The sequence below is a fragment of the Populus alba genome, chromosome 5 (genome assembly GCF_005239225.2).
Source record: "Populus alba chromosome 5, ASM523922v2, whole genome shotgun sequence".
Taxonomy (NCBI): domain Eukaryota; kingdom Viridiplantae; phylum Streptophyta; class Magnoliopsida; order Malpighiales; family Salicaceae; genus Populus; species Populus alba.
Window position 1 is genome coordinate 7917980 of NC_133288.1, and position 27123 is coordinate 7945102.

A 27123-nucleotide genomic window follows, 5' to 3' on the forward strand; every position below is an offset into this window, starting at 1 on the left:
TCATCATTAAGTATCAAGCGATTTGAATTAAATCCTGCTTGTACTTGGAATGAAAAAAAAATAAAAAGGATAAAAGAAATTTATTTTTATTGGATAGTCCATGCTCAAAAATCTCCTCAATAATTGGTGTCAAATATTGGAGAAATGGTTGATTAGGGGCACTAAGGAAAGGATGATAACACACTCTTCAGATCGGGTTGGAAGAAACTTGTTGGGCCTTTAGCTCTCAAAATGAAAAAGCTAAGTCAAAGACTTCATCAATGGGCCATGGCACTTCCAATTTTTAGTTTTGAAATGTTTAAAAACGTGGTGATGGTTATTAATTTTTAAAGTATTTTTTATATTAAAATAATTTTTTTATTTTTTAAAATTTATTTTTGATATCAACAAATTAAAAAAATAAAAAAAACACTAAAAAAATTATTGTGAAGTAAAAGAATTTAATTTTTTTTGTGACAAAAACAGGTTTAAACTCAATTCCAAATACCTAGTTGTATTCAAATATGGAGCAATCCAGTGTAGATAAAATATTTTGTATGCAGTGTTTTAGAAAAAAAAAAAAAAAACATGAACTAACTTAACTTATGATATACTCTTCATCTAATTGCTCATGTATGTTTGCTTTGCTTATTGCGAGACTTGAATATTCTTTCACTCTTTCAGCTTTGAAAAAGAAAAGAAAGAAAGGAAGGAAGGTACTTGGTTGGAAGATTTGATACTTGGGCACCAAGAATACAAGTCAAACAAACCCACCTGGGAGCCTGCCTGGGCAAGAAAAACAAAAGGACAGAAAGGGACTTGGTTGGAACATTGGACACTTGCACACCAAGTATAACCACAAACCGACCTTAAAATAAAGATAAACAGTAAACACTCAGTATAAAAACCCTAAATGTCAAAAATTCTCTCCTAGCGAATTAACGGTATATTTCTCTCTAACCAAGTAGCCTCTTCCTCGTCTTCCTCTCTACAACTAAAAAAAATAAAAAAACGTACAACAATATCAAGTTTATTGCAATCATGGCAGCAAGTAAGTTCCCTTCTTAATTTTCTCAAAAGAGCTCATGCCTTTTAGCTTTTAATATTTGAACCCCGATCAATTCTTCTTTAATGTTTTAATGAATTGATTATTTATTCATGTGTTTTGTGTGGTTTCTTGATGTGTGTTAGGGCTCATGTTTGAGAATTCATGTGATGTTGGTGTCTTTTCAAAGCTCACCAATGCTTATTGTTTGGTTGCCATTGGAGGTTCTGAGAGCTTTTATAGGTAATTTCTTTTAAACGGTTTTCTTTTATATGTGCATTTAGTTAATTAAAGATAGTTAAAAGGAAAGAATATAAGTAAAATGATTTTGTTTTTATGATTGGTAATGTGATTCTATTACATATTGTGTTGTGTACAGCACATTTGAAGCCGAGTTAGCAGACGCTATTCCTGTTGTTAAAACTTCCATTGGAGGCACTAGAATCATCGGTAGACTTTGTGCAGGTAAAGGCCTTTTATCTTTGTTATTTTGCAGCCTTACGATGTGTTACAAAGAAATTCTGACTTGTGTTATTGGTTTTGGTTTTAATGGTAGGAAACAAAAATGGACTCCTTGTGCCGCATACTACTACCGATCAAGGTGAGTAATACAGTTGTGAAAATGGTGTTTGGGGTAGTTGTATAAGATGCCGAATTGGTGGTTTAACAAATCGTTGTTGTTTTAGAACTTCAACACTTGAGAAACAGTCTACCTGATCAAGTTGTGGTTCAGAGAGTTGATGAGAGGTTATCTGCCTTGGGAAATTGTGTAGCTTGCAATGACCATGTTGCTCTAACACACACTGATCTTGACAAGGTATTTTGAGCTCTTCCTTTGAATTCATTCTTTATTCCCTATTTATGTGTTTTTGATGCTCTCAGCTTCTTGTAATTTTTCTGTAATTACAAGTACTTTCTAGATGTTGATATGCCTTTTCTTGACTGTTTTGATCAGGGAACAGAGGAAATGATTGCCGATGTTCTTGGAGTAGAAGTTTTTAGGCAGACAATTGCTGGTAATGTTCTTGTGGGCAGCTACTGTGCTTTCTCCAACAAAGGTGGCTTGGTAAGATGTTTAATATACTTGGCTGATGCTTATGCAGGCAACAACTAGATGTGAAATATCCAAGTATGCTTCTGAACCGATCACTTTGTGTTGCAGGTCCATCCCCACACATCCATTGAAGACTTGGATGAACTTTCAACCCTCCTTCAGGTGCCTTTAGTGGCTGGAACCATAAACCGTGGCAGTGAAGTGATAGCTGCTGGCCTGACAGTGAATGATTGGACTGCATTTTGTGGGTCAGACACTACTGCTACTGAACTTTCTGTCATTGAGAGTGTTTTCAAGTTGAGGGAAGCTCAGCCAAATGCTATAGCGAATGAGATGAGAAGCTCATTGATTGACAGCTATGTATGAGCCATTAATGTGGGCCTACTGTCAAAAATATTAATGGGGCTATCTTGCCCTAAAAGGTTGAATCGCTTGATAGTCCGTGTTGAAAGTATGTTGATGCTCGACATCACATGTTTTATTATGAAAGATTTTGTTTGAAATACTATTTTTCACTAATGAAACAAGGAGAAGCTCTGTTGTTTCATTATAGTTCTTCATAGCTATGGAGAACAAAAAATGGACAATGGAAGTTGGCTTGCTGTTGCTGGTTTTGTATCATCAATATTGCTGTCTTGCTAAGATACATGCCTCAACTCTGTTAATTTGTTTTCCAACTTAACGCCGACCATTTGAGATTTTTGCCTTGTATGCTTGCAGCATGCTATATGCTGTAGCAAGGTTGTGGTCAAATCTGAAGCTGCGTATCACAAGCTTTAGCTTTTTGGAATGGTAGTTTTATTAATTAAGGACTGGCAATTTTAGCTGATCAATGATTTAATTTTGGAAGCCGCCTTATTCTGAGCTGGTCTAGTTAGTTGATGCATGAGAATTTTGACTCTTCATGTTGCTTTAAATTAGCTATATACCATTTTTTTTTTTCAACAGCAGCAGAAAAAATTTCGATTGATGGCATTTCCATTTACTCAAATATGTTGTTTCCTTTGCCTAAAAATGCATGCAGTGGGGCTACCAAACCTTGTGGGCTACTGGCCCGATGTTTTTTATTTTTTATTTTTTACCGTGATATTCATCCTGTTTTCTCCTTTATTTTCTGACAAAGATGTGAAATTCATTGATGTGGGTAAAAAGACAGATCGCCTAGATAGAATAAAGGACTCGGTCCAAAGTACACAACAGAAATCAAGAAGCTATTGTGACAATGTTTGATGCCTAAAAACAAAGAGACTTGGTGCTTGGTTGAATAAAGCCCTTCCAAGGGCTCGAAACATAGAAACACAAAGCTCTTCTATTTATTTCATTTTCTTGCAGACACTGTCACTAGACAAAAAGAAACACAGTATCGACATACAATGGCAGAAATATATTCAACTTTCTACAAACAATGGTAGGACTGGCATACATTATAGATTGTAACTTTATGATGCTAGGTTGCCAGCAGAAGTTGAATTAAAGCTTGCAAAACCTTAGAACAAAAAAAGCAGTTGCTCAAGCTATATTATTAAATAATTTTCTGCAGCCAAAAATTCGATGGCAGCGCTTCAAAATGCTGCCATCCAAAAGTTTTGAGTTCAACCACGAAGGTAAAACAGATTCGGTGCTTCTCTGTTTGTTTGAATGGGGAAACTATCTGTAGACTGTAGTTAAATAGGCATATGGTAGTTGCATCATCTCACTTCATTAACCTTATCTGCTCCATCTACTTTTACGTCAGTCCTAACTTCTCCGCTGGTAGGCCTGGAAGATTTCAGTTCAAAATTCAAATAATGGCCAGAAACAAAGAAAGTTCGAATGATATCATACTCTTCATGCTTGCTTCCAAACATGGTCTCAGCAACTTGGCTGATTAGGTAGCAACTGGATTTCAACTTGAATTGGAATACAATTCTAACTCTGGTATCATCAACCCCGAGGTGTATTTAGCCAAAAACTTTTATACTCTATTTATCTAATGCATGAGAGTGTGTGAGTGCTTATCTAAATGAAAAATCTGCAGATTAGCTGTCACATCTTGGAGAGTTGATTTGGGGGGACCTAAATGACCAACAGTCTATAATGAAGAGGCCAATCAGCTCATGTATAGGAGATAGATTCAAGAGAAAATAGACACCTCAAATAAAAGACAGAGAGCACATGAGATCACATGTTATACGTCATTTTTAGGTCAATCTGTGCACACACCTTATCCTGGCAAAACACAAGTCCAAGCCTCAGCTGTGTTTGATACCATAAGCATTCCTCTAATAAGACATATCTAGGATACCCTAGACCAGAAACCTCTCCAGATATGTGCTATCACTGTGCATAGTGTACAGAAGCAACAAAATGCAAATTGTTGGACGCTTGGATTTCGTAAACAGTCTAAAGGATCTAATTACTCAGAGCCTGGAGACTATGAATGAACACAGCATATGATTTCATTCATTTAAGGGTCAAACTCTACATCCCTTCTCCACTTTGGCATTTTTCCTTAGAGAACATGACTTCTGTTTTTCCAAACTCAATTTTATTCTATTACAGAATGTGGATCACTATGAGATTTTGGTGGCTCATTTACTGAGGTCAAATGGTATTTCATATTCAGATTAGGGTCATTAAACCAGATTAGAAGGTTGCTCTGTGAGGTTCATTTATTCTGAAGTTATCCTTCTAGAGAAGTTCCTTTCGCCTTTGAAAAATTGTAGCCTGGCTATTTTATTGTGAAGGTTATTTATAATTGATTGTCAATACAATCTTACAGACAGCAATAATTTAGGGTCAGGAAAAGTGCACTTACAGTCCACTTAAAACTTTGATGGTGTCATAGAATAGCCATTGCAGAGTCACAACAGGTCCAACAAGCATTATCCTTATAGGAAGGCTTCTTGTAAATAAGTTGGAAAACCCAATTTTCCTCACAGCCTGCTTATGTGAAAGAAAGTTGTCTAGGTCATGTTCTTTAACAGTATAGAGAAGTATCCTAAAACACAAATTGAATAGCGGATAATACCAGAATGAGGCTATCAGCCTTTTTGCTGTAAAGAGAAGCAACAATGTTATCAGCTGGATTAGAAATAAAGCTACCAACAGAGCCAGCAGTGTATCCAGCTAAACATGTCACCCCAAGCTGTTGAGCTTTCGAGCAATCCTCTTTCCTTCTTTTAATAACATTACAGTAAAGAAAGTCTACGGAATGCTCAAATGTTGAGAACATAACCATAGAGACTGTGGAAAAAGTTGTCACAAGTGTCAGTACTCATGCATTGAGAAACTATCAAGGTCACATATTTCAGACTATCGAGTCCTTCATATTTCAAATTCAAGTGATCTTGAAAGAGATAAAATACATAAAAGGGAACACTTAAAGTTGGATGCAGTACATGGTGTGATGAACATTTAGTTGAACTGTAATTTAGAGCAATTGAAGTTTAAGGCTTGTGCAATTACATGGAAGGTTTCGACCCCAAAGCGGAACAAGCCCTCTGTAAAAACTGCAATAGAGAATAAAATTTAACCTTGAAGCACACACATAATGACACCAAAAGGACCCAAAAGAATGAAGGCATAGGTTATGAATTCCTTACCCAAGAAACCCTTCTGTTCTATAAACCTTTGGAAACCCATCAGCCAATCCTTTAGCAAAATGAGGCTGTGCTTGAACTCTAACTTTAACAGCTTCGAAAGGGCAGAGAGCCAAATTGGCAAAAACTTCAGCAGAGGCACTGCTCATAAAGAAAATAAAACTCCTGTTGCTATCAACCAACACGTTGGAGTAAAGGGTCTTGAAATATTCATATAAACCAAATCGACAACCACCTTGAGCACCATAACCAAAGAACTTCCCTGCCCACCCTCTCCAAAAAGCAGAAGGCCCTTGCTCTCTCAATAAAGTAGTAAAACATGAGTATATGCTATAATACTTGACGGGGTTCACCTACAAATCAAAATTAACAAAAACATGAATATTATTTGTTCGATGCCCTCCAAAAGACAATTAAATTAAGTAATAAACAAAAGGCCTAAATACAACTTATTCACTTGATGGGGATCACCGAAGAACATCATTCTATGATAAAAATCCAACCTTCTATAAAAAAAACACAAATAATAGATTCCACAACATAATTAAGCAAGATATTCACCTGCATGTTTACTTTTAAGACATCAAGAGGCGTAATTGCAAGATGGGTGGTTCCAGCACTTAACATTCCACTAACAGCACAAAGCGCATAGTATCCTGTTGCTGCTCTGCCGTCTTGTGCTTTCAGTCTCCTCTGATCTTTCTCCATAACCATGTCAGCAGCTCTCTTGTTCTTTACTTGTCTTCAATTGTTAAGACATTCACAAACAAAAACCTATTATAATTTCTCTTTCACAGAATCATGATTTCTGTCTGAAAGTTATATCGGATTTTACAGGGCAGATGTTGTTAATTTCATGGAGAATCTGACAGCAACTCTGCAAGAATTTACAAGGGTTTATGCCTTGCCTAATTTATGCTGTGTTAGCTTCCTTCTTCTTTTTTTTTTTTCTTTTTAATCTAAGTTAGATTATGTTTGGCAGTGTGGTAGTAGTAGTTTTTTTTTAAATAATTTTTTATATCAAAATGTATGTCAATAATATTTTTTTTATTTTTTTAAAAACTATTTTTGACATTAGCACATTAAAGCGATTCAAAATATACAAATCATATTAAATTTTAATAAAAAAAAAATTTTAAATTTTTTTGAAAACGCGGTGGCAAACAGTTTCTTAGTGTTTCATACTCTCTCATCCTATAAGGTACAAAAACAATAAATACATGTTTATTAAAGAATTTATTTTTATATTTTTGGAGTAATTTTTTTTTTTCTAAAATAGAGATAAAAAAACATATTTATGAAGACAATATTTTTTTTATTTTTAAAATATCTAAATAAAAAATTCTTAATTTTAATATTATCCAACTAAAGACAAGAAAAATAAAAATAATTTTTATTATAGTTTTAAAATTGAAGCAAGGGTTTAGAGAGTCAATTTAGATTGATTTACGTCGATCAAAATAACATCGTTTTGACTAATTTTGTTTTTTTTTTTATTCAATGGGTGTTTGCTCCGGAGTTTACACTAGGTCATGAATCGACCTGAGTTTTTTGATTGGGTTAGGTCAAATCAGATCAATATTTTCTCATGAATTGGTCAAGTTCTCGAGCCAACTAGGCCCAAGTTGGCTCATTAGGTTGGTCTATATTTTATAATTAAAGTTATTATGTTGTTATTAATTTCAATATTGAATACAAATTAAAGTAAAAAAATAATATCTAGATATTTTTTTATCGGTGTAAATTTGATATTAATACATATTAAAAATAAAATAGATTTTTTCATATTTTATTCTTTTGATGCAGATGAAACTAGTGATAAAGAGTTTGTTACAAATCTGAAAGACCAATAACACCATATGTATAAGAACATTATCAAAATACTTAATTTTATTCCTTCATGTCTTCAATTGCCAAAAGACTATTACAATCCTTTATATAAGAAAAAAAAAAACTAAAAAACCCTAATTATACTAAATATAAAAATAAACTAGAAAAAATTATATTCAAATAAGAAAAAAAACAAGAAAAGTATCATAATAAAGAATAGACAAATAAAAATAGAAAGAGATAAAAATAACTATGAAAAATATCTATTTTTATAAATATTCTCCTACATCACTCTCTCTAGATTGAAAGGAACTCATCATCGAGTTTATGTTTCAGTTTATCTTCTATCAAGAACATCCTTTTGAGTATGAGCCACCTCATCGAGAGTAACACCTTTATGCAAACTACCTCACTATAGGCCTTAACACAAAATATTTGTGTGGGTCGTCCTATCATAAATACTTAACACAACATATTTGTGCAGGTTGCTACATCATAGATCTTATAACTAGGATTTCATATAACAACAATCGATGTAGAAAAAAACAACACATTATTTTCTAGATGTCTTTATCTATTGGGAAACCTTTTTCATCCCTTCTTATATAAGCACATTCTGTAACCTTTTCCAACCATGGTTGTTTTGCAACACACAATAAAGAAAAACAAACACCAAGGATTGCCTAGCTCTTTTCCAGCCATGGTTTCTCAACATCACATAAAAAAGCAAAATAACTATTATAACTCTATTTTCTCAAAACTTTTCCATAAAATCCAAAAATAGCAAAGAAAAAAAAATCCAAAAAATATATTTTTGATTATTTACATTATTTTCAACATTTCCAAAGTCTTTTTAAAAGATTTTAAAAATTCACCACATCAACTTATTGAGTGTGAGTGGCTTTCGAGCTCATTTCGAACATGAACAAATAAGACGAACCAAAGCTTAATATATCATTTACCATCCTCCCGGATCCAACCCTTGTATTTCAAAAGTGAGGATTAGGCCCTGTTATCAATGTGTATAATGAAGCTAGATATTGTGCCACATGTCAAGGAAGAGTGCAAACCTGTTGTTGTGTAGCTAGAATGACTTTAGTGAACACTTTCATTTGATGAGAAAGTTGTTGAAGATCTGAAAGAGTTAGAGTAATTATGGTGAGGAGGTCAATTATTCTTTTATGCCTTGGATTTTCTAAGTGATCAACAATTAAAAGAACTTTTGATGATGGGGTATGAGATGAGAATAAATTAGCTTTTTTTTTTTTTTTCAGATTTTCACGAACAATGCTATTAATGAAGTCAATTTTTTTTTAATTGGATATGGGTTTCTATGCATTTGCTTGATGGGCTAACTAGGGTAACTGGACTTCGCCACTGGTTAATATGCTGACTGGGTGACTAGACTTGGCCACTAGAAAATGAGCTTAAATGTGACTAAACTTGGTTGTTCCACACTCTCCTAAAAACCAAGTTTCATATTAGAATATGGGACCCTCTAATACTTAAGTTAGTAAATATAAAAGGGGAAATAAGTGCATAAGAAATAAAAGGATGATGAAGAGTATATGAACTATATGTATGATTGTTTTTCTTGATTGAACTTGCAAATGGGTTTGTTTGTTTGTTTATACATCTCGAGCACGTGAGCTCACCTCATGAAGAGTGAAGTAATAATGGAGAATAATTATTTTTTCTTATAGGTAACCTAAAAAGATGAGTTATTGTTCATTGTGTCTTATGGTGTCATTGGTGAAAAAGCTAACACTCAAAAGTGATTGACATGAAAAACCGGTGCCCCTTGAGAAGATAGGTTGGTGGGAGATAGTTATTAGCAAGATTGGTAGAGTCCCTCTAAAAAAAGGGTTAATGAAAGAAAATAATGACTAAGAAAAGAAAACATGGTTTTAATAGTTCATGCATAAACACAAAATAACATGGTGCTATTCTAATTTTTCTTGGATGTCTTAATTTGCATTTAGGTGGAATTTTTAGGAAATTGTCTAGGATTGGTCCTATGATTAGATCGAGGCCTAAGATGTTGTGGATTTTTATTTATTTGAGTTGCCAACCTAAACAAAAAAACATTTTCTTTATATGCATCACCAAACTTGATATGTTTTAATTTCTTGTCTAATTTAAAAGAAATTATGTAAATATGACCCCCACAACCCAAGAAACTCACACATTCCGACGAGCCACGTTAAATATTACTTAAGATGTGCACAACAAAGGCTAACTTAAAACGTTAGTTCTCTCTTTTTATATTTTTTAAATGATCAATCCAATCATACTACTTGATTGTGTTATTTATCATATTATATATTTATTATTGCAAAATCATTTCTTGGCTATTAGATAATAATTAAAAAGGGTGGAGCATGTATAATTTGTTATTCTTCATATATTAACAATAAATCTTCTTTTTTTTTGTTTTTAATAAACTATATATAATCAAATCATAATATTCACATAAATTTTCTTCTTCCACTTTTTATTAAATTTGAATTGAAAATAAATATAATAGAAAAAGCAAAATCACAATCATGTCAAGATTGTTGGAAAGATTATTTGTTAGTATTTCTTTCAAAACTCTTAAAGATAAGGAAAAAAAAGGACCTTATTTTACAAATATTAACTTGAGAATACCTTTAAGGTAAATAAAAAGGAAAGAAAAAAAAAAAGTAAGAGTAAAAAGAACATCAATCAACCGAGCAAAGAGACCCAAATTGGATGACCACAAGCCTAAGCTTAGATCTTGGGCATTCTGCTTTCCATCATGGGCTTTCAACGACTAGGCTTCGTAGAAAAACAACCTTGCATGCCACTACACCTTCACCGAGGACGCCACAATAGACAACATCATTTGATTTTGTATTGTGTCTTGTCATTCAAATAGTCATATACATGGAAACCTTACAATTCTTTAGGAATGCAAAGCGACAATTAAGGGACAAAACATGCGGTAGAAACACTAACATTTGGCTTAAATTCATCTTTCAAAGCAGAAGAATAAAACAAAGTAGGACTACTGATCATGCTTTTTTTTTTTCTTTTTTTTAATCATTACGTGTTATTCCATAGATACCTGCAAATATGAAGACTCAACTCCATCATTCCGTTCAATTAAAGGTATGTCATCCAAGCTGACAGTAGTGAATTTATGAAATATTCCGCTCGACTGGCCTCATTTCTGAACTCTGATGCTCCGTGTTTATGCTGTTTTCTTTTTGTGCTTGTTATTGGTTGTTGATTACTGTGTGTTGGATTGCATATTTATGGTGAGGGGAAGTCTAGATGGAAGTGTATCAATCCATTTTGGCAGGTGGCAAATTTAATTTTATCGATGGGGATGTGTTTGCTAGCAGTATGTGATTATACAAGTGATCATTTATCCAATTCATTGACGTATCATCGGGACTTTCTTTCTTTGTTTTTTTTTTTTTCCTTTTCTATTTCAGAGTAATAAGGCTATTCATTTGGAATCAATTTGTAGAGTATTGACGGTGGACTTAACCAATAAATTTCAGACACTAATCGTTAAATGGTTGGTGTTGTTTAGACAATTCACTGGTGATGAATAGGATTGCTAGGAGGGAATTAATAGATGGTGATTGCCTGTCTCCCACTTGGGAAATAAGAAGCTATGATTTATACTCCTTGTGCCACACAAGACAATGTCTATCATTTGAATTGCTTAAAAAAGGAAGAACCTGGATATGAAAAATTAGTTATTTTACTAACATTAGCATGCTGACATGGCCTCATGTCATTGTCTGTTTGGTTTCTTTTTGTGTTTGGATTTTGAACTGGTAATATATGATCATAGACATTTTTTCAACCATGTCTTTTGGACATTCTTGGCAGGTACCTTCTCTCTCTCCAAAGTTACAGAGAAAGATTCAATGTTTTAGGAAAATTACTAAATGTGCAAACCAAACCCAAAATTTAATTGCTTCTTAACTTATTTTCATGAGCATGCATTAGTATAGATTCAATGCCGTCAAATGGATCGTGAGTTCTTGTCGTCGATTTGGCAGTGATTTTTTTCACAACATATATATAGTTGGTATTGGTATTAATTTCTTGACATTTTTTTATGCAGGCTTGGTGAATCCTATACTTTTGAGACAGCCCATATAAGTGTTTGATCTGAAAAGCTTGACAGCAATCCCTTCTCCTCTGATATAAACTCTATTCCAGGGAAAGGAGGGTTGTTCATCGGTTGTAAAGATGAGGGGAGCTGTTCTTGTAGCACTTGCTGCTACAGTGGGGAATCTGTTACAAGGATGGGATAATTCAACCATTGCAGGTATTTACATGCCAGTATACCATTATTTTCGTATAATATAGAAATCAAATATCTTTTTTGTTCATTGCATTATTTATTGTCAAAGTTGCATTCTGGTCGTTTGCAATCCATGCTGTGATTCTTGATTCATGAGCAAGCTGGTATTTTTGGTTTTTCTTATCCTCAACTCTTTCTTTGGTTGCTGAGAATATGAAGATATTAAAGGACATAGAAGTTTTGAGTCCATAGAGTTAATGGAAATCTCAACTTTAGGTGCATCACAAGGCTTTTGATTTACAGTAATGAAAGTAAAGTCTATATAAGATTCGGAAGAAGGGAAAAAAAACATGGCTTCGTATCAATTTGCGTTGTGGAACTAAATATTGTGGCCTTCTGTTTTCAGGATCCATTCCTTACATCAAGAAGGAGTTAAATTTGCAGTCTCAACCAGCAGTAGAAGGGCTGATTGTAGCCATGTCAATTATCGGTGGCACTACTATCACAACATTTTCTGGAACAGTATCAGATATCTTCGGAAGACGTCCGATGCTGATAATGTCGTCAATTCTTTATCTTCTAAGCAGCATAATTATACTATGGGCTTCCAATGTTTATGTCCTACTTTTGGCGAGACTACTTGATGGTTTTGGAGTTGGTCTTGCTGTCACTCTTGTCCCTTTATATATATCTGAAACGGCTCCATCTGAGATGAGGGGGCAATTAAATACACTTCCACAGTTTATGGGTTCAGGAGGAATGTTTTTGTCATATTGCATGGTGTTTTTCATGTCAATGATGGATTCACCAAGCTGGCGGCTGATGCTTGGGACTCTGTCAATCCCCGCTGTCATTTATCTAGCATTGACGCTTTTTTTCTTGCCTGAATCTCCAAGGTGGCTTGTGAGTAAAGGAAAGATGATCGAAGCTAAACAGGTTTTGCAGAGACTTCGTGGTAGGGAAGACGTTTCAGGTTTGTCTATAAGCTTGCATTCTCAGTTGAACTCTTCTATTTCTTCCATGTGGTTGAGATTTTTTGGTGGCAATTCTAAAGCTCCTTTGATCTGCAGGTGAGCTGGCTTTGCTACTTGAAGGTCTTGGTGTTGGGACCGAAACAACAATAGAAGAGTACATTATTGGCCCAGCCAACGAGATCACTGGTGAAACTGATGCGAAAGAACAAGTTACATTATATGGGCCCGAGGAAGGTGTCTCGTGGATTGCCAAACCCGTCACCGCTGGATTCAGTAGTTTAGGGATGCTGTCCCGCAACGGCAGTTTGGCAAACCAAACCGTGCCTTTGATGGATCCACTTGTCACTCTATTTGGAAGTGTGCATGAGAACATGCCTACAACGGGAAGCACACGCAGCTTCCTTTTTCCAAACACTGCAAGCATGGTGAGTGTTGGAGAAAATCAAGGTAGAAATGAACAGTGGGACGAAGAGGGCGACAAGGATGGCGAGGACTCTTATCCAGAAGGTTCTAGAGCTGATTCTGATGACAATTTGCGAAGCCCGTTACTATCACACCAACATTCTAGCATGGAGAAGGGCATCAGTCATTGGCGCAATAGCAGCCTCGTAAATTCTGGGGAAGAAGGTGCTATGGGTATTGGTGGCGGATGGCAGCTGGCATATAAATGGTCTGAGAAGATAGGTAAAGATGGTAGAAAGGAAGGAGGGCTTCAGAGGATATATTTGCACCAGGAAGGTACGATTGGTTCTCAGAAGCATTCAGTTGCTTCCTCTGCTGGAATTGACATTCATGAAGATGAGTTTGTACAAGCTGCTGCTCTGGTTAGCCAACCTGCTGTTTGTTCTAAGGACATACTGGGTCAACCATCACAAGGTCTAGCAGCTATTCACCCATCAGAAATTGCTGCTAAAGGTCCAAGCTGCGGTGACCTCTTTGAACCAGGAGTTAAGCGTGCCTTGATTGTTGGAGTAGGGCTTCAAATACTCCAGCAGGTATATCAGGACATTTTGCAACACGAGTTGTTTATATGAGATTGTTCCTTGTAGCAAATTCTGCTCTTTCTGGGTTTCAACAACCGATCTTTGAATTTCATAACTCTCTTAGCTGACTGCTTTGTTTGAGAATGAAAACATCGGTTTTATTTGGTTTTATCATTTGGCTGAAGAACGCAATTCAACAATAATCCTTCACCTGCTCTGATGCATAACATCTTGTCGTTCATCAATGAACTAGTTCTTGTTTTATCAATCATCGATTATAATATTAAACGTAGATTATTAAATGTTCCATCTTTCTTCTTATTTATGCCTCATGTGTAATCTTCTTGTTTCTACAGGTTGCTGGCATAAATGGTGTTCTCTACTACACACCCCAGATTCTTGAGCAAGCAGGGGTGGTAGTTCTTCTATCAAGTCTGGGCTTGAGTTCAGCTTCTGCATCTTACTTGATGAGTATTCTCACTACATTCTTGATGCTTCCATGCATATTTCTTGCCATGAGACTAATGGATGTCTCTGGCAGAAGGTCAGTTTCTTCTAGTTAAGAATTTTTGGTTTTGCTCATTTAGAAACTATGAGTTCTTGACATTTCTAGTTGAGAGCCACATCTGCCAACAGACTCTTTTGCTTCCTTCAGGTCAATTTTGCTGTACACCATTCCTATCTTGGTAGCATCGCTACTTGCTTTTGTCCTTGGCAGTATTGTCACCATGGACTCGTCTTTGAAAGCAGTGATCTCTACTGGCAGTGTTATGATCTATTTGAGCTGTTTCGTCATGGGCTTCGGAGTAATTCCAAACATCCTCTGTGCTGAAATCTTCCCGACTCGTGTTCGTGGCATTTGCATCACAATATGTTCTCTGACATACTGGATTGGAAACATCACGATCACGTACTCGCTTCCTGTTATGCTAAACTTCTTTGGCCTTTCTGGTGTCTTCACAATCTATGCCATTGGATGCACGGTGTCATGGATTTTTGTTTTCTTGAAGGTTCCTGAGACAAAGGCCATGCCCCTTGAAGTCATCACCGAGTTCTTTGCTGTGGGTTCCAAGAATGATTGACCTGAGCATCCTGCTAGAGATCAAATCTCACTGCTGTTCTACTGGAATGATTCCCTGTTTTTGTTTTTTTTTTTTTTTTTGTCATTTTTAATGTGGGGCACTTGCTGATGCTGGTTCAGCAGTGGCTAGTATGGCAGTCTAGCAGAGGAGAGGAGAGTAAATCAAATTTCTATAATAGGCACTACAGCAAAAGGAAAAATTTTCGTTTTCCCAATTGAGTAAATCACTTGCTGATGTAGGTTTTCACACTTGCTGGTGTCTTCACAATCTATGCCATTAGTATCTTTCTATTCATTAATAACCTTGCCATTGTATCTTCTTTATCATCCATGGTATTAGCTCTAATTATAACCATCTCTATTTTCTTGTGATAATTCATCACTCCCCTAGATCTTGACACAAACTCTATAATATTTGATATAGTTCATTATAATAATAACCGGGGAAAAACTTTTTTATCATAATTGCTTTTATTTCATCCCAAATCTTCATAGGTCCTTTTCTATTACTTTTTTTTTCTTCAATACACGTTGATCCCATGAAATAATAATATAGTTGGTAAACTCAATAACAAGTTTATTTTCTTTACCCTAGAGTAATGTTGATAGTAAAAAATCAACTCCATTTCTTTACCCTAGAGTAATGCAAACCCAAATCTCTATCAAAACCATCCTAAAATCTATTTTTCATGTCTGCATTTCTATTGTTGAATTGCTCAAGTGACCGAACTATCCTGGGACTTTGGTTTCTAAATGGCCGAAACCTAGCAACATAGTTATCATCAAAATTCTTGACATTTTCATCTGTATTTTTTGTTATAGATTCTTATAAATGTAAATTAACTCATCTCATAGATCTTCTTCCTTTCAAACCTCTTTGGTCTGAGTACCCATCTTAAAGACTAGCCACTTAAGTTTTCAAACCAGTCATCCCACTTAAGTGAATTAACTCCAATTATTATTGCATGGTCAAATAACCTCGTTCATGATTATTCCTATCTTTTAGTGATGGTGATCTACTCTTAGTTGACATCGTCAAGAGTTAAAAAATAAGTTAGTAGCAACACACACACATATACACACTCCCTCATGTGTTTATACTCAATAGATCTTACTTCTCTCATATTTCACGTAAATCTTTGGATTTTCACTCTAATATGCTCACATTCATCTTTTACCACTTAAGTCTAAAGATTTTAGTTATTTAAAGAACTAGTTCACAAAAAAATAAAATTAATATCTTAATGGCGTAATCAAATAATATAAAGACTCAATAAACAATAAAAAATAAAAACTATCAATACAAAACTAGGAATATGAAATAAAAAATATCAATAAGAATTCGTGCAAAATATAAATGATATGAAGACATAAAAAAAAAAGATTATGAAAATTAAGAAACTAATGGTGTATATAAAAATAACAAAAGCATTATATATATATATAGCGGAAACTAAAAAAAAAATGCAAAAACTACCTTTTAAAAAAAAAAATTCAAGAAAGACCAACCAAATAAACTTAAATATCTCAAATCAAAATTTATCTCCAACAAACCCCAAGAATTAATATTGCTTTTAGATTTAAATCAAAAGTGGTTGAATTCTATATTTCTTAAATCAAGATTTGCGACAAACCCTAAAAATTTATTTTTCTTGTGATTTTTCTTTATTCTTTCTTTTATAAAACTTTATTTAATCAAGATCACAAATAATTTTTTTTTAACTTGATGCTGCAACTAGTTTTTTAAAAAAATAAAGAACTCTGTAACAATAAACTATGTGAAAAACTGAAGATAAAAGGGATATAACATGATTTAAAGCCTCGCTCTAATACCATTTGATGTGAACCTCAAGGATATAAAGATCCAAAAACCCAAAGTCAAATCTATTTTTTCTAAGTAAGCTACATTCAGGCTTGTGATTGAGTTTGATATAAGGATTATCTGTATTGAGGCACAAGAACTATAGAAATTAAGCCCCCACACAATGCCTATAAAGAGATGTAAACGAGAAGTTTAAAAGACACCACGAAGCTTGGTTAATTCTTTGATAAGTCAGAGTAGCTCAATGAAGAACTAAATTAAGAGAATCCTTTCATAATCACACAATAGATTATTTTGAAATCAAATTCTGTAAAAATAAAAATTAAATAAAAATTAAATACAAGATAAATAACTCTATTTATAATAAGTAAAAACACCCTAAATAATGTTGACAAAAATAATAAAAGAGTTCTAAATAAAATAGAAAAAAGAATCATAAATTAACTAGAAAACTAATACAACTCTCACATAATAGCTTCTAGACATTATCATAAGGTCTTCTCAATGTTCGATTACTATGAAATTTTAACTCTATATAAAAACAGGCTTTTAAAACTATTTAAAAAAAATTTAGCTCGATCCAATAGTTGGATAAAAAAATATACTTTTAAGAGTAAAATTATGCATTGGAGAATATAAGTCCAAAACCGCCTTTAATGTCCTTAAATGATGCATATACCTTGTCAATGAGGAAAATCTACAAAACAAAAGAAAATACAAGTTGTTGACATGGAAACCCTTACTAAAATAATCCCAATTGTCTCCACCTATATTTTTTTTATAGAAAAAAAATTCTTACTAAATAAGAAGTTCACAAATCATAAGAAAACAAATAGCAAAAATATATACAACAACTTTTGACCTAACTTCAAACATGTCGTTTTTTTCTCATTTGAATGAATTATTGGGATTATCATAAATGCATAGAAATCTTGAGATGTTTAGTTTCTAACTCAACTAGAATTGTAGAAAAATTTCACTTATAGGTCAAGATATGGTCTAAACAATACATAAAGGTATAGTCTAGAAAATTTGTAACTTGTTAACCCAAATATCCATAATCAATCCCTCTTGAATCCTCTTAGTTTCAGACCTTATAATATGCATATTGGTGCCTTTTAATGGATACTTTGGGGATGCTCACTGATTCGTATAAATAATATTAAAAATAATTATTAGTATTTTCATTAGCATTGGAATTATTTTTTTAAAAAATTGAATTTATCATTAATATATATATAGTTATATTCATGTTATTTTCTTTCATGTTTGTACCTTGTGGGAATTTGAGCAAAATAAAAGATGTTTTGGATTTTCTTAGCCTTGATAACATTGAATTATTGAATGAGTGAATTTGTGAATAACCTAACCTTCTTGATGGGGAGGATTTTAGTTAGGAGACTATTGAGGCACCTTTATTTATTTTGACTTTAGAGGATAAATATATACATTTTGATGGTGTGATGAACTGAGTGGAAATGACCATTTGCTAGAATGTCTATTTAATGATTTTCCCTACATACCACCACAAGATCAAGATCCTTATTTCTATGTTAATGATGGAGATAATATTTGATTTATACTTCTTTTGTGTTAAAACATTTTAATTTCTCAATATTTTGGCATTTTATTAATGTTGAATTATTTTAAGTTAAAGTTCTTTTTTAATCTTGACTATTTAGAAATGTTTTAAAATTAAAAATTATGTTTAGATGTTTACATTATGTTTGTATTGTATAATTTGAAGTTAATTTATTTTTATATTTGAATTACAATAATGTATGTTGAATTAGTATTTTGAATTGTGTGTGTGTCCCACACACAACACAAGATCTCATAATAGAATATTGAAATGCTCTAAAACTGGAATAAGAAAAAATAGAACACTAATCATAATAGAATTGACAACCTCGGTTTAGATGTTGAATATTAGATGATCTCCGCATAGTTGTAGAAGTCTTGTTATTCTAGGAATGGAACTCTTTATTTTGTTGATGGAGACTAACTTTTTGACCATGGAACAAGTTCACTTCAACTCCTTCAATTTCATTTGCATATCATACCTATGTTAGGCTGAAATTTGTGTTGAGACGTTTAAAAGTTAGAAGCTTATTCGCACTCAATAAGGAAGGCAAGCCAGTGAGAAGTTGCATGAAGAGATGGCATTTTCTTATTTGGATAGATTTTAGGGAAAATTAAGGTAAGTTTATATAGTTATTAAGATTTTATTTGGCATTACGGTTTAATTGTGCTTTAAAAAAATAGTTTTAAATTATTTTTTATGTTTTTTTATCATCTTGAAGTTAAAAATAAATTTTAAAAAATAAAATTATATATTATTTTGATAAATATCTAAACAAAAAATATTTTAAAAAACATTTATCCCACTTTTACACACATTCAAAATGGAGCCAAAAAAGCGGAAACTATACAGATGTGGAAGGCTGGTGGCATAAGCAAGTGAGTTCACTGTATCCTTCCATGCTCGCTTCATTGTCTAGGCGGCTGTTGCTTGTCCCTTTAGTGCTTTGCAATTATGCTTGGGCGGAAAAAAAAAAAAAGACATTGCTTATCCCTTTCAACTCTGATGTATGAGATATTTACAATCCTTTTCCTACAAGGATAACCTCGGATTTATTGTAAATGGTGTGCTTTCTGTAGGATAAAGAACAGTCACCCTTCTCGATCCTCTTTTGGAATATCACCACTTTCCAACCTTGGATTCATTAGATTGGATAAGACTCAAAGATAATGGCCAAGGCATCTATTTTTATGCTCTCTCTCTCTTCTCCTGATTTTTCTTGCGTGCTAATTTACTATTTTTGTGATGTGATGCCATACGCAGAGAAACCGAGTTGGGAGTTGAAGAAATTGGAATTCAAAATAGATGGCAAACAGGTAATGGATCGAGAGGGAAATAATTTATAAAGAAATTGCGATTACTGCAAGGTTTAGAAATTACAACGCAAAGAGAACATTATTCAAAAAGAATATGTAGATGCTGGATGATTGAACAAGCTCGAATCTTGATTTATGCTATAATTTAAGCAGAAGTGGAGGGTGGGTATCAAATGTCAATGACCCCTTGTAAGTTTTCTTGATAGAAAATGAATCTTCAAAAGCTAAAGTGTGAAAAAATTGACTTTAAAGTGCCTCTCCTTCATTGCCAGTGGAAGTTCAGATCCAGCCGCAAAGACAATCAAAAGGGTGATTAAAGAGCTAATGAGAGATTATAAAACTAACGAATGTTTAGTCCAAAATCAAATCGGTGTCTCATCGGCCTCGATACGGATGACAATGCCCAGAACCTAATCCTGAAACCAGCCATGCTTAAGATCTAACCTGGTAAGAGCTTAATCCTGTTGTGCAACAACTGGCCCGGAGGTTCAAACTGGAGACTTCATATATATATATATTCAATGCTAAAAATGGAGACATGGAGAGAGATAAATTAGCCTTCAAATTCAAAAAAGGCACTAAATGATATAGCAAATTAAAATTCGCTGATATATACACACACACACACACACAGAGCTTACGATCTGTAATTTGGTTATGCTAAGCAGCTTCACAGTACAACCCTAAGTTGTTCTCTCTATTTGTCAAGGCAAGAAGGCGCCTGCATCATGGGCACAATTTATATTACTATTATTGGCATTGCAATCTTCTCTAGTGCTCAACTCAACCTCAGTGGCATTTCCACCACCACAAGAGGAGGAGGAGGTGGAAGCAGGAAACTGACCACATTTCTGACACCTAGCCACCACCAAAATTTGACGGCAAGAGGGGCAAGAGGAATGAGACCCGAGCCATCTGTCAATGCATCCAACATGGAATCCATGTCCACACTGAGGCAAAACCCTCACTTCATCTCCTTCAACAAACTCACCTAAGCAGATTGCACACTCTGTTGTTCCAAAACTGGTGGCGGCGGCGCCACCACCTCCGGCAGAGTAAGTGAACCTGGGGAGAAGCTGGAGGTTCTTCTTCTTCACACCCTTGTTAGCTTTGGCCTGAGGAGGTGGCCCCCTGGAGGCGCCACCGGTGACACGGCGGAGCCAGGCACAGCGAGCCGCCGCTATGAGGCCCACCACACATATCAATGCACATAAAAGAGCTGCTAATATAACGACAAAGTCGGACTCCAGGTTCGCCGCCGCTGGTGGCTCAGCCGCCTTGGTGTTGAGTATTCTGGTAAAGCGAGGCATGAATGATTGCAGTGGAGCAGAGCAAGGATCGGGATGTTGAGTTGTTGGAATGTTGATGAAGTAAATGGAGATATCAAGAATTGAATTCTTGGAGGAGGTTCTTGTTTTTATAAACAAAGAGAGGGGTGGGCTGGGGTTTTTAAGAGATTCAAAGATTGGTAGGCAGTTTCAGTTCCCATGGGGAGAGTAGAGAATGTAATGAAAGGGGGGATGGGAGTAATTACAGAGTCAATGGAAAGTAGTGGGCAGGTCCTCCTTCTTATTATTATTATTATTATTATTATTATTATTATTATTATGGATAAGATACCCTGCAATTTCTTGGTTGGACCAATTTGTTTTATCCCTTATAATAATAATAATCATAATAATTTAAGTCATTAAGATTTTCTTCTTTTTTGTTTGTTTTAATTGTTGGAATATTGTTTGATTTTCAATTATAGTCTAATTTTAATTCAATTGAATTGATACATCTCAAATTTTTCATTTCATTTTCTGTTTAAATCTAATGTTGGTTTAGTATTGGAGTATAGAGTATTTTTTAAAATATATATTTTTTTATTTTAGTATATTAAAATTATATTAAATTATCTAAAAAAATATATTAATTTAATATTTTTTTCAAACAAAAAACAATTTTAAAAATTATTTAAAAAAATAGATTGTAATACAAGAATAAAAATTCATTTAAGCTCTAAATGAAATATTGGAGGATAATTCATATATTATGAAGTAAGTTTAAGGAGTAAAAAGCTCGATGATGATGATGAGGAGGAGGATTTCATATAGTTAATTTAAGTAAGTAAATTTTAAGTATAGCGTGGGAGAGGTTGTTAAATTCTTTTTTTATTTTTTTTTAGGGGGGGGAGATTAAAAAAAATCAGTATTTTTTAATTTTTATAATTATGATGTAGTTAGCTTGTTTTTCACTAATTGCAATGAAGATGATTTTTTATATTGAGGAGCATATGACATTATTTTATTAATGTCATTGTTGCTGTTGTTGATCACTGGAATTATCTTACTTTTAACAAGAAAAAGCCTAAATTTAATCTTGCCATTAGAAGAAAAATTTTATCTTTGCAGATAAGGTTAAATGAGCCGAAAATGTAAAATGTTGTTTCGGTTAACTGATACATATTAAACTGATACATATTAGCAGCTATTTTTCTTTTTGATTTTTTTTTTTGGGTGTTAGAGATAATAGTTATTTTCAAAATATTTTTGGTTTGAAAGTGTATTAAAATATATTTTTAATTTTTTAAAATCTATTTTAATATTAACACATCAATGATTCAAAAAACATAAAATTAATCTGAAAAAAATATATATTTAAAAAAAAAAAAAAAAAAAAAAAACTTCAGTTGGAACGCCACTCCAAATACCCTTCCACTTCTACTATTTTAAGTTAAAAAGGTATAATGTAATCAAAATTATAACACATTAACAGGCAGTCAGTGAATCATATGATCCTTATTCAAAGAAAAGAAAAGGGGGGAAAGTCCTAAAGATTACTAATGCAATTCTGCATTCACATTACTTTGGTGAAGGAATTCTCATTAATCCCAAAAAAGCAAATGTATCTATCAGCCAATCTCTTGATAGAAAATCCATGCATCCTTATTTAATTAGTTTAAGGTGTTGGGAGAGCCCTATCTAATTGTGTTTTTAAAGTTTTTTTTAATAACATGGATGTTCGAATTAGCTTATATGCATCTCGAGTAATTTTATAGGTCTTGAAATTAATGATCATATAAACCTCTAATAGTTATCATATTAACCATTGTAGGGTTCAAACTTGAGATTATAGAAAAAATAATTTTTTTAATTTTAAATTTTTATTACTAGACTACTTTATTTTAAAAAACTTTGATTTCATGGGGTGGAGTGTAGGCTCAAAACAATAAAGAAAGCATGAGAAATGCAAAGTAAATATTTTTCATAATAAAAAAGAAGGCAATGAGGTCTTCTAATTATACCTAATTTTAGGACCGAAGAAGCACAGTTATTTCCTGGTTTCTTCTGGCATTCAATTAATGAGATTGAAAGAAAACGGATAATGTTAAAGTTCAAGGCTACTGCCAGAAATAGCCTTGCTAAACATGTGCAATGTCTAGCAAACAATAGTCGGTGGATATCATGGTAAGAACATGTGCCAAAACTTCATAATTATTGGCGGAGGTTTGTTTACGACAGAGGTGCGGTTGGGTTTTTATTGTTAGAACACACAAAAATAAACAATAAAAAAACATGTATCTTTATTTTTAGATAGCTGTGATTTATGCTTTAAATAAATTATATTATAAAAAAAATAATAACTATGTCTGTACCTCAAACACGCACTTCTAATGAAGAGTCGTGATCAGGTCAGTATCGCCTTGCTATATATCTTGTGGTGATATGAATATATTGATTATTTGAAGAATCTCTTTTTTATATATATATTAATTTAATAAAGATGTTGCTCTGTTTGTTTTTTCAATTGATAAATGTTTTTAGATGGTTTTGATTTGTTGGTGTAAAAATTAAATTTTAAAAAATAAAAAAAATATATTATTATAATATATTTGTAAATAAAAAAAAATAACAGTAATTATGCTCATAATTAAGGTGGATGTCAAGTCAAAAATTGACAAGGATGCAAGAGACCTTAGTGTGTGACATGACCAATACCATCTTGATAGGTAACGGCTGCCACGTGCATATCGATTCAAAAGATAGTAAGTAGCTTTATAAATTTGAAATAGCACCCCCAGTTCCGTCTGTGGAAGGTAAAAGCTGATTAGTTTGTGTCTTGTCATCTTGGAATTAAATCCTATGGTACGGTACCCTCAAAACAGATACTAACTTTTATTTTTTTAATTAATCTGGTGTTCACATGAGCTTATATTTACTTTTTTTTTATTAATTATACTGAAATTAATAATTATATAAACTTTAAAGAGCTATTATTCCTCAAGATTCTTGCTAACATTTATTTATTTGGTAGCGTTTTATTCTTACAAATTTAAAATTTCAACTAAAATTATGTGTAATATCTAATGTAAAACAGAAAGAATAATTTTTTCTATTTGGTTAGAGAAGAAATACAGAAAGTACCATAGAACCGTACCATCTGTGAACATGGATTGAGAAGTCTTTAAAAAAAAACTTAATAAAGTAGAGGGAACATGGGCTGTCATGTTCTAATTATTGGTGAAGGATTATAATACAAGTAAAGAAAAAGGAAAAGAAAATGCGGCTCAGATCAATTGAGTTCAGCTTTAGGATTATAGGGGATAGTGATCAGACAGTCTTGTCTAGCGTAGCGTGGTAAAAGCACTTTTGTTTGTAATTTTTTAATATATATATAAAGAGAGTTATGAATTGTGATTGATACGCGAAGACATGAATTACCAAAAAAAAAAAATTAAAACATATCAGCGTTTTATTGTAGATTCTACACGGTACAATCCATATTAAAACTAGTATAATGTTCTCAGTGGGCAAGCTTGGTTTAGCGGTATATGAGTTTTTTTTTCATGAGGCTTGTTAATAATTATGTTAATTATTACTTTTATATTTTTTTACAGTATAATTAACAAATGACTATTAAAAAAAAGTTTTTTTTTTGGTTCAGGGACTTTTCAGGTTTTTTATATTTATTTTTGTGCATGTCAATTATTTAAATGCCTCTAAAAAATAAACTCTTTTTATTATGAATATAAGGTCATTTCAGGTTTTATGCTATGGGTTTTTTTTTTTTTTTTTTTTTGTAATTCTCATGTGGAGTTAAGGATGATTTAGCTTGTGTGTATTAAAATTCAAAAGTGGCTGGCATCGCCCACGCTCTATAGATGACACGTGCGCTACACAACACCGAATACCGCCTTTCAAGGCGACATTCAATGCAATTCACTACCCTCTATCATGGTGATGAGGCATGTGTTCTCCGACAGCATGTGGAGGAGCTTAATCAAGGAGTTTTTCCCTTCCTCCTTCTTTTTCCTCTCTCCTCCTAGAAATCTGGCCATTGTAAAATAACAAGAAAATCTAGTTATTTGTTTGTTAAGTTAAATTAGGTCTTTATTCTTTTTATTGCAATGTATTTTGTCTTAAAACATCTATTGAGTTAATTTGTTTTTTTAATTTCATATGTTGATACTTTATTTTTATATTAGCTTTAGTTTTCATTCTTTTAAGTGCAATGTATTTAGTCTAGGATCGTTTATTAAGTTAATGTTTTTCAATTTCATCCATTTACATTTTGTTTTTATATTAGATTTTGTCTTTATTTTTTTAATTGTGATGTTTTTGGTCTTGAATCATTTATTAAATTAATTTGTCTTTTGATTTCATCCATTGACATTTTATTTTTATATCAAATATAGTTGACCCTTTGATTATTTGATTATTAGTTTTAGTTGTTCTTATCCTTTTATTGATTGAAATTGTTTTTAATTTTCATCTCTTATGATTTGGTTTTAATTTTTATGTGTCATATTTGGTTCCTTTTTCTTCCAAATCTATATTTTTTAAATCATTTTTGTTTTTTTTCAAGTTTATCCCTAACTATTTTAGTTGGTTTAGAATTTTATATTTTTATTTTTTTGGGTTTGCCATTTATGTTGCGATATGGCCTTATAATCCGTGTTACAAATTCTGAAGGTTGGATTGGGTTGGCTTCAGTTATTTTTAAAAATTTCATCAATCATCATTGAGTTAATGGGAAATTAGTTTTTTTAGTTTTTTTTTTTGGATTTTTTTTGTGAATTTGATGTTTCTTTTAAATTTTTTCCGTCCAATTCAATATTTTTTTTATATATTTAAGGTTTAGCCCTCAATATTTTGATTTTCAATTTTGATTCTTAGCTTGTTTATCAAATTTTAATTTATTTTCAATTTCATTCTTAGATCCATAATCTTTATTTTTTATGTTTTTTTTTTTAATGTGGTCCTCATTCTCTTGATTTTTATTTTTTTTTTATTTTCAATTCATTTGTTAATTAATATTTTTTTAATTTTTCCCTTCAATTCAAAATTTTATTTTATCCTCTCAATTTGTTTTTTCAAATGAGGTTTTTATTCTCTTAATTGCTATTTTTTATCCTTTATTTTTTTTATTTTATAATTTGATATTTTTGTTATTGGGATTTGGTCTCCTTAATTTTTCCCAGTGTATAGACCCTACTCAAGAGTCAATCCGAGACAATTATAGGGTCATGGGTCGAGTGGGTTGACTCAAATGAACCCAAGTCAACTATATCTTTTTGTTTTATTAAAAAAAATGATATTATTTTTTAAAAAAAAAAAGAAAATAGTAAACAAGTTTTAACTGAATTTTACCCGAGTTAACCAAAACTTTAGATTTTTCAAATATTTACTTTCCAAATACAGTGCTTCCAATTTAGTTACTATCTAAGATCACGAGTTTAAAAAATTAATACGGGTTAACGTCATTTCCTTTCCCAATTATATCATTCAAAATTGTTTGTTTTAAAAAATAAACTTTGTTATTTACTTTAGTTTTCTTTTCAATCAGGTTATTCCTATCTCATTATCTAGGTAAGAAATTTATCCAGGTGCCCACGGTTTTTTTAGAAGTCTTTATATATATATATATATATATATATTATTTTGTCATTCAAAATTCAGTTCTATTTAAAATTAAACTTTGTTTTTTTTCTTTATTAGATTATCATGTCCACATGATACAACTCATGGGTTTTAACGACCTCACTTAGTTTTATTAGTGCTTTGTATTTTAATACCTTTTTTTATCGATTGTTTTCTCAATTTTATCATTATATAGTTTGATTCCCGAGTTTTGATGATTATTATTTTTTAATTATCTTTCTATTATCTCGAGTTGTTTTTGTTAAGGATTGTGAGAAGATCTGACTTTGGGATAATGGACAAGAAGGTACATGACTTTGAGATGCTCCAATGATTAATTACTTTTAACACTACCAACATCCTTAAAAAATATATATTATTACCATTCCAAACGTTAATTACCACTAGCAAACATTGCTACCTTTTTTTATCGATTATTTTCTCAATTTTATCATTATATAGTTTGATTCCCGAGTTTTGATGATGATTATTTTTTAATTATCTTTCTATTATCTCGAGTTGTTGAAATTTTTTTTGTTATTTAAAATATAATGATAGCGCTTTAGCATTATTTTTTTAAGTTGCAAAGAAATTGATTCGGCCGCGGAGAAAAATGGGCACTCAATCTAGTAATAAACTAAATTGTGACCTAGCACACATGTAGTTTTTAAATCAAGACAGAG

The 27123-nt window shown here is 32.5% G+C and overlaps 4 protein-coding genes across 4 annotated transcripts; 2 read left to right on the forward strand and 2 right to left on the reverse strand.

Annotated features, from left to right (window-relative positions):
- Nucleotides 1–875: 875 nt before the first annotated feature.
- On the forward strand, nucleotides 876–2911 carry LOC118057857 (eukaryotic translation initiation factor 6-2). Its single transcript, XM_035070571.1, has 7 exons — nucleotides 876–1030; nucleotides 1171–1267; nucleotides 1404–1489; nucleotides 1581–1625; nucleotides 1711–1841; nucleotides 1980–2090; nucleotides 2187–2911. The coding sequence occupies exons 1-7, from the start codon at nucleotides 1021–1023 to the stop codon at nucleotides 2442–2444; spliced, it is 738 nt and encodes a 245-aa protein (XP_034926462.1). The 5' UTR covers nucleotides 876–1020; the 3' UTR covers nucleotides 2445–2911.
- A 460-nt stretch (nucleotides 2912–3371) lies between these two features.
- On the reverse strand, nucleotides 3372–6608 carry LOC118057856 (mitochondrial phosphate carrier protein 1, mitochondrial). The gene is made up of 6 exons (XM_035070570.2): nucleotides 6221–6608; nucleotides 5663–6012; nucleotides 5526–5569; nucleotides 5089–5303; nucleotides 4876–5000; nucleotides 3372–3836 (listed from the first exon to the last, which is right to left on the reverse strand). Exons 1-6 carry the CDS (start codon nucleotides 6371–6373, stop codon nucleotides 3767–3769), a joined length of 957 nt encoding a protein of 318 aa, XP_034926461.1. The 5' UTR covers nucleotides 6374–6608; the 3' UTR covers nucleotides 3372–3766.
- Nucleotides 6609–10405: 3797 nt separating this feature from the next.
- LOC118057855 (monosaccharide-sensing protein 2) lies at nucleotides 10406–15135 on the forward strand. The gene is made up of 6 exons (XM_035070569.2): nucleotides 10406–10621; nucleotides 11595–11801; nucleotides 12184–12750; nucleotides 12848–13746; nucleotides 14091–14278; nucleotides 14390–15135. The coding sequence occupies exons 2-6, from the start codon at nucleotides 11723–11725 to the stop codon at nucleotides 14814–14816; spliced, it is 2160 nt and encodes a 719-aa protein (XP_034926460.1). The 5' UTR covers nucleotides 10406–10621; nucleotides 11595–11722; the 3' UTR covers nucleotides 14817–15135.
- Nucleotides 15136–20080: 4945 nt separating this feature from the next.
- On the reverse strand, nucleotides 20081–21091 carry LOC118057854 (RING-H2 finger protein ATL8). The gene has a single exon (XM_035070568.2). It carries the CDS (start codon nucleotides 20843–20845, stop codon nucleotides 20240–20242), a length of 606 nt encoding a protein of 201 aa, XP_034926459.1. The 5' UTR covers nucleotides 20846–21091; the 3' UTR covers nucleotides 20081–20239.
- Between the last annotated feature and the right edge of the window lie 6032 nt (nucleotides 21092–27123).

Bases quoted from the DNA above. Each gene is read 5' to 3' on its own strand.
- LOC118057857 (XM_035070571.1), top strand. The intron at 1,842-1,979 runs GTATTTTGAGCT...TGTTTTGATCAG, and splicing joins CACACACTGATCTTGACAAG to GGAACAGAGGAAATGATTGC. The intron at 2,091-2,186 runs GTAAGATGTTTA...TTTGTGTTGCAG, and splicing joins TCTCCAACAAAGGTGGCTTG to GTCCATCCCCACACATCCAT.
- LOC118057855 (XM_035070569.2), top strand. From the start codon at position 11,723: ATGAGGGGAGCTGTTCTTGTAGCACTTGCTGCTACAGTGGGGAATCTG. The intron at 11,802-12,183 runs GTATTTACATGC...TTCTGTTTTCAG, and splicing joins GGATAATTCAACCATTGCAG to GATCCATTCCTTACATCAAG. The intron at 12,751-12,847 runs GTTTGTCTATAA...TTTGATCTGCAG, and splicing joins TGGTAGGGAAGACGTTTCAG to GTGAGCTGGCTTTGCTACTT.
- LOC118057854 (XM_035070568.2), bottom strand. From the start codon at position 20,845: ATGCCTCGCTTTACCAGAATACTCAACACCAAGGCGGCTGAGCCACCA.
- LOC118057856 (XM_035070570.2), bottom strand. From the start codon at position 6,373: ATGGTTATGGAGAAAGATCAGAGGAGACTGAAAGCACAAGACGGCAGA. The intron at 6,013-6,220 runs GTGAATATCTTG...TTTGATTTGTAG, and splicing joins TCTTAAAAGTAAACATGCAG to GTGAACCCCGTCAAGTATTA. The intron at 3,837-4,875 runs GTAAGTGCACTT...GAAATCTTCCAG, and splicing joins ATCAAAGTTTTAAGTGGACT to GCCTACCAGCGGAGAAGTTA.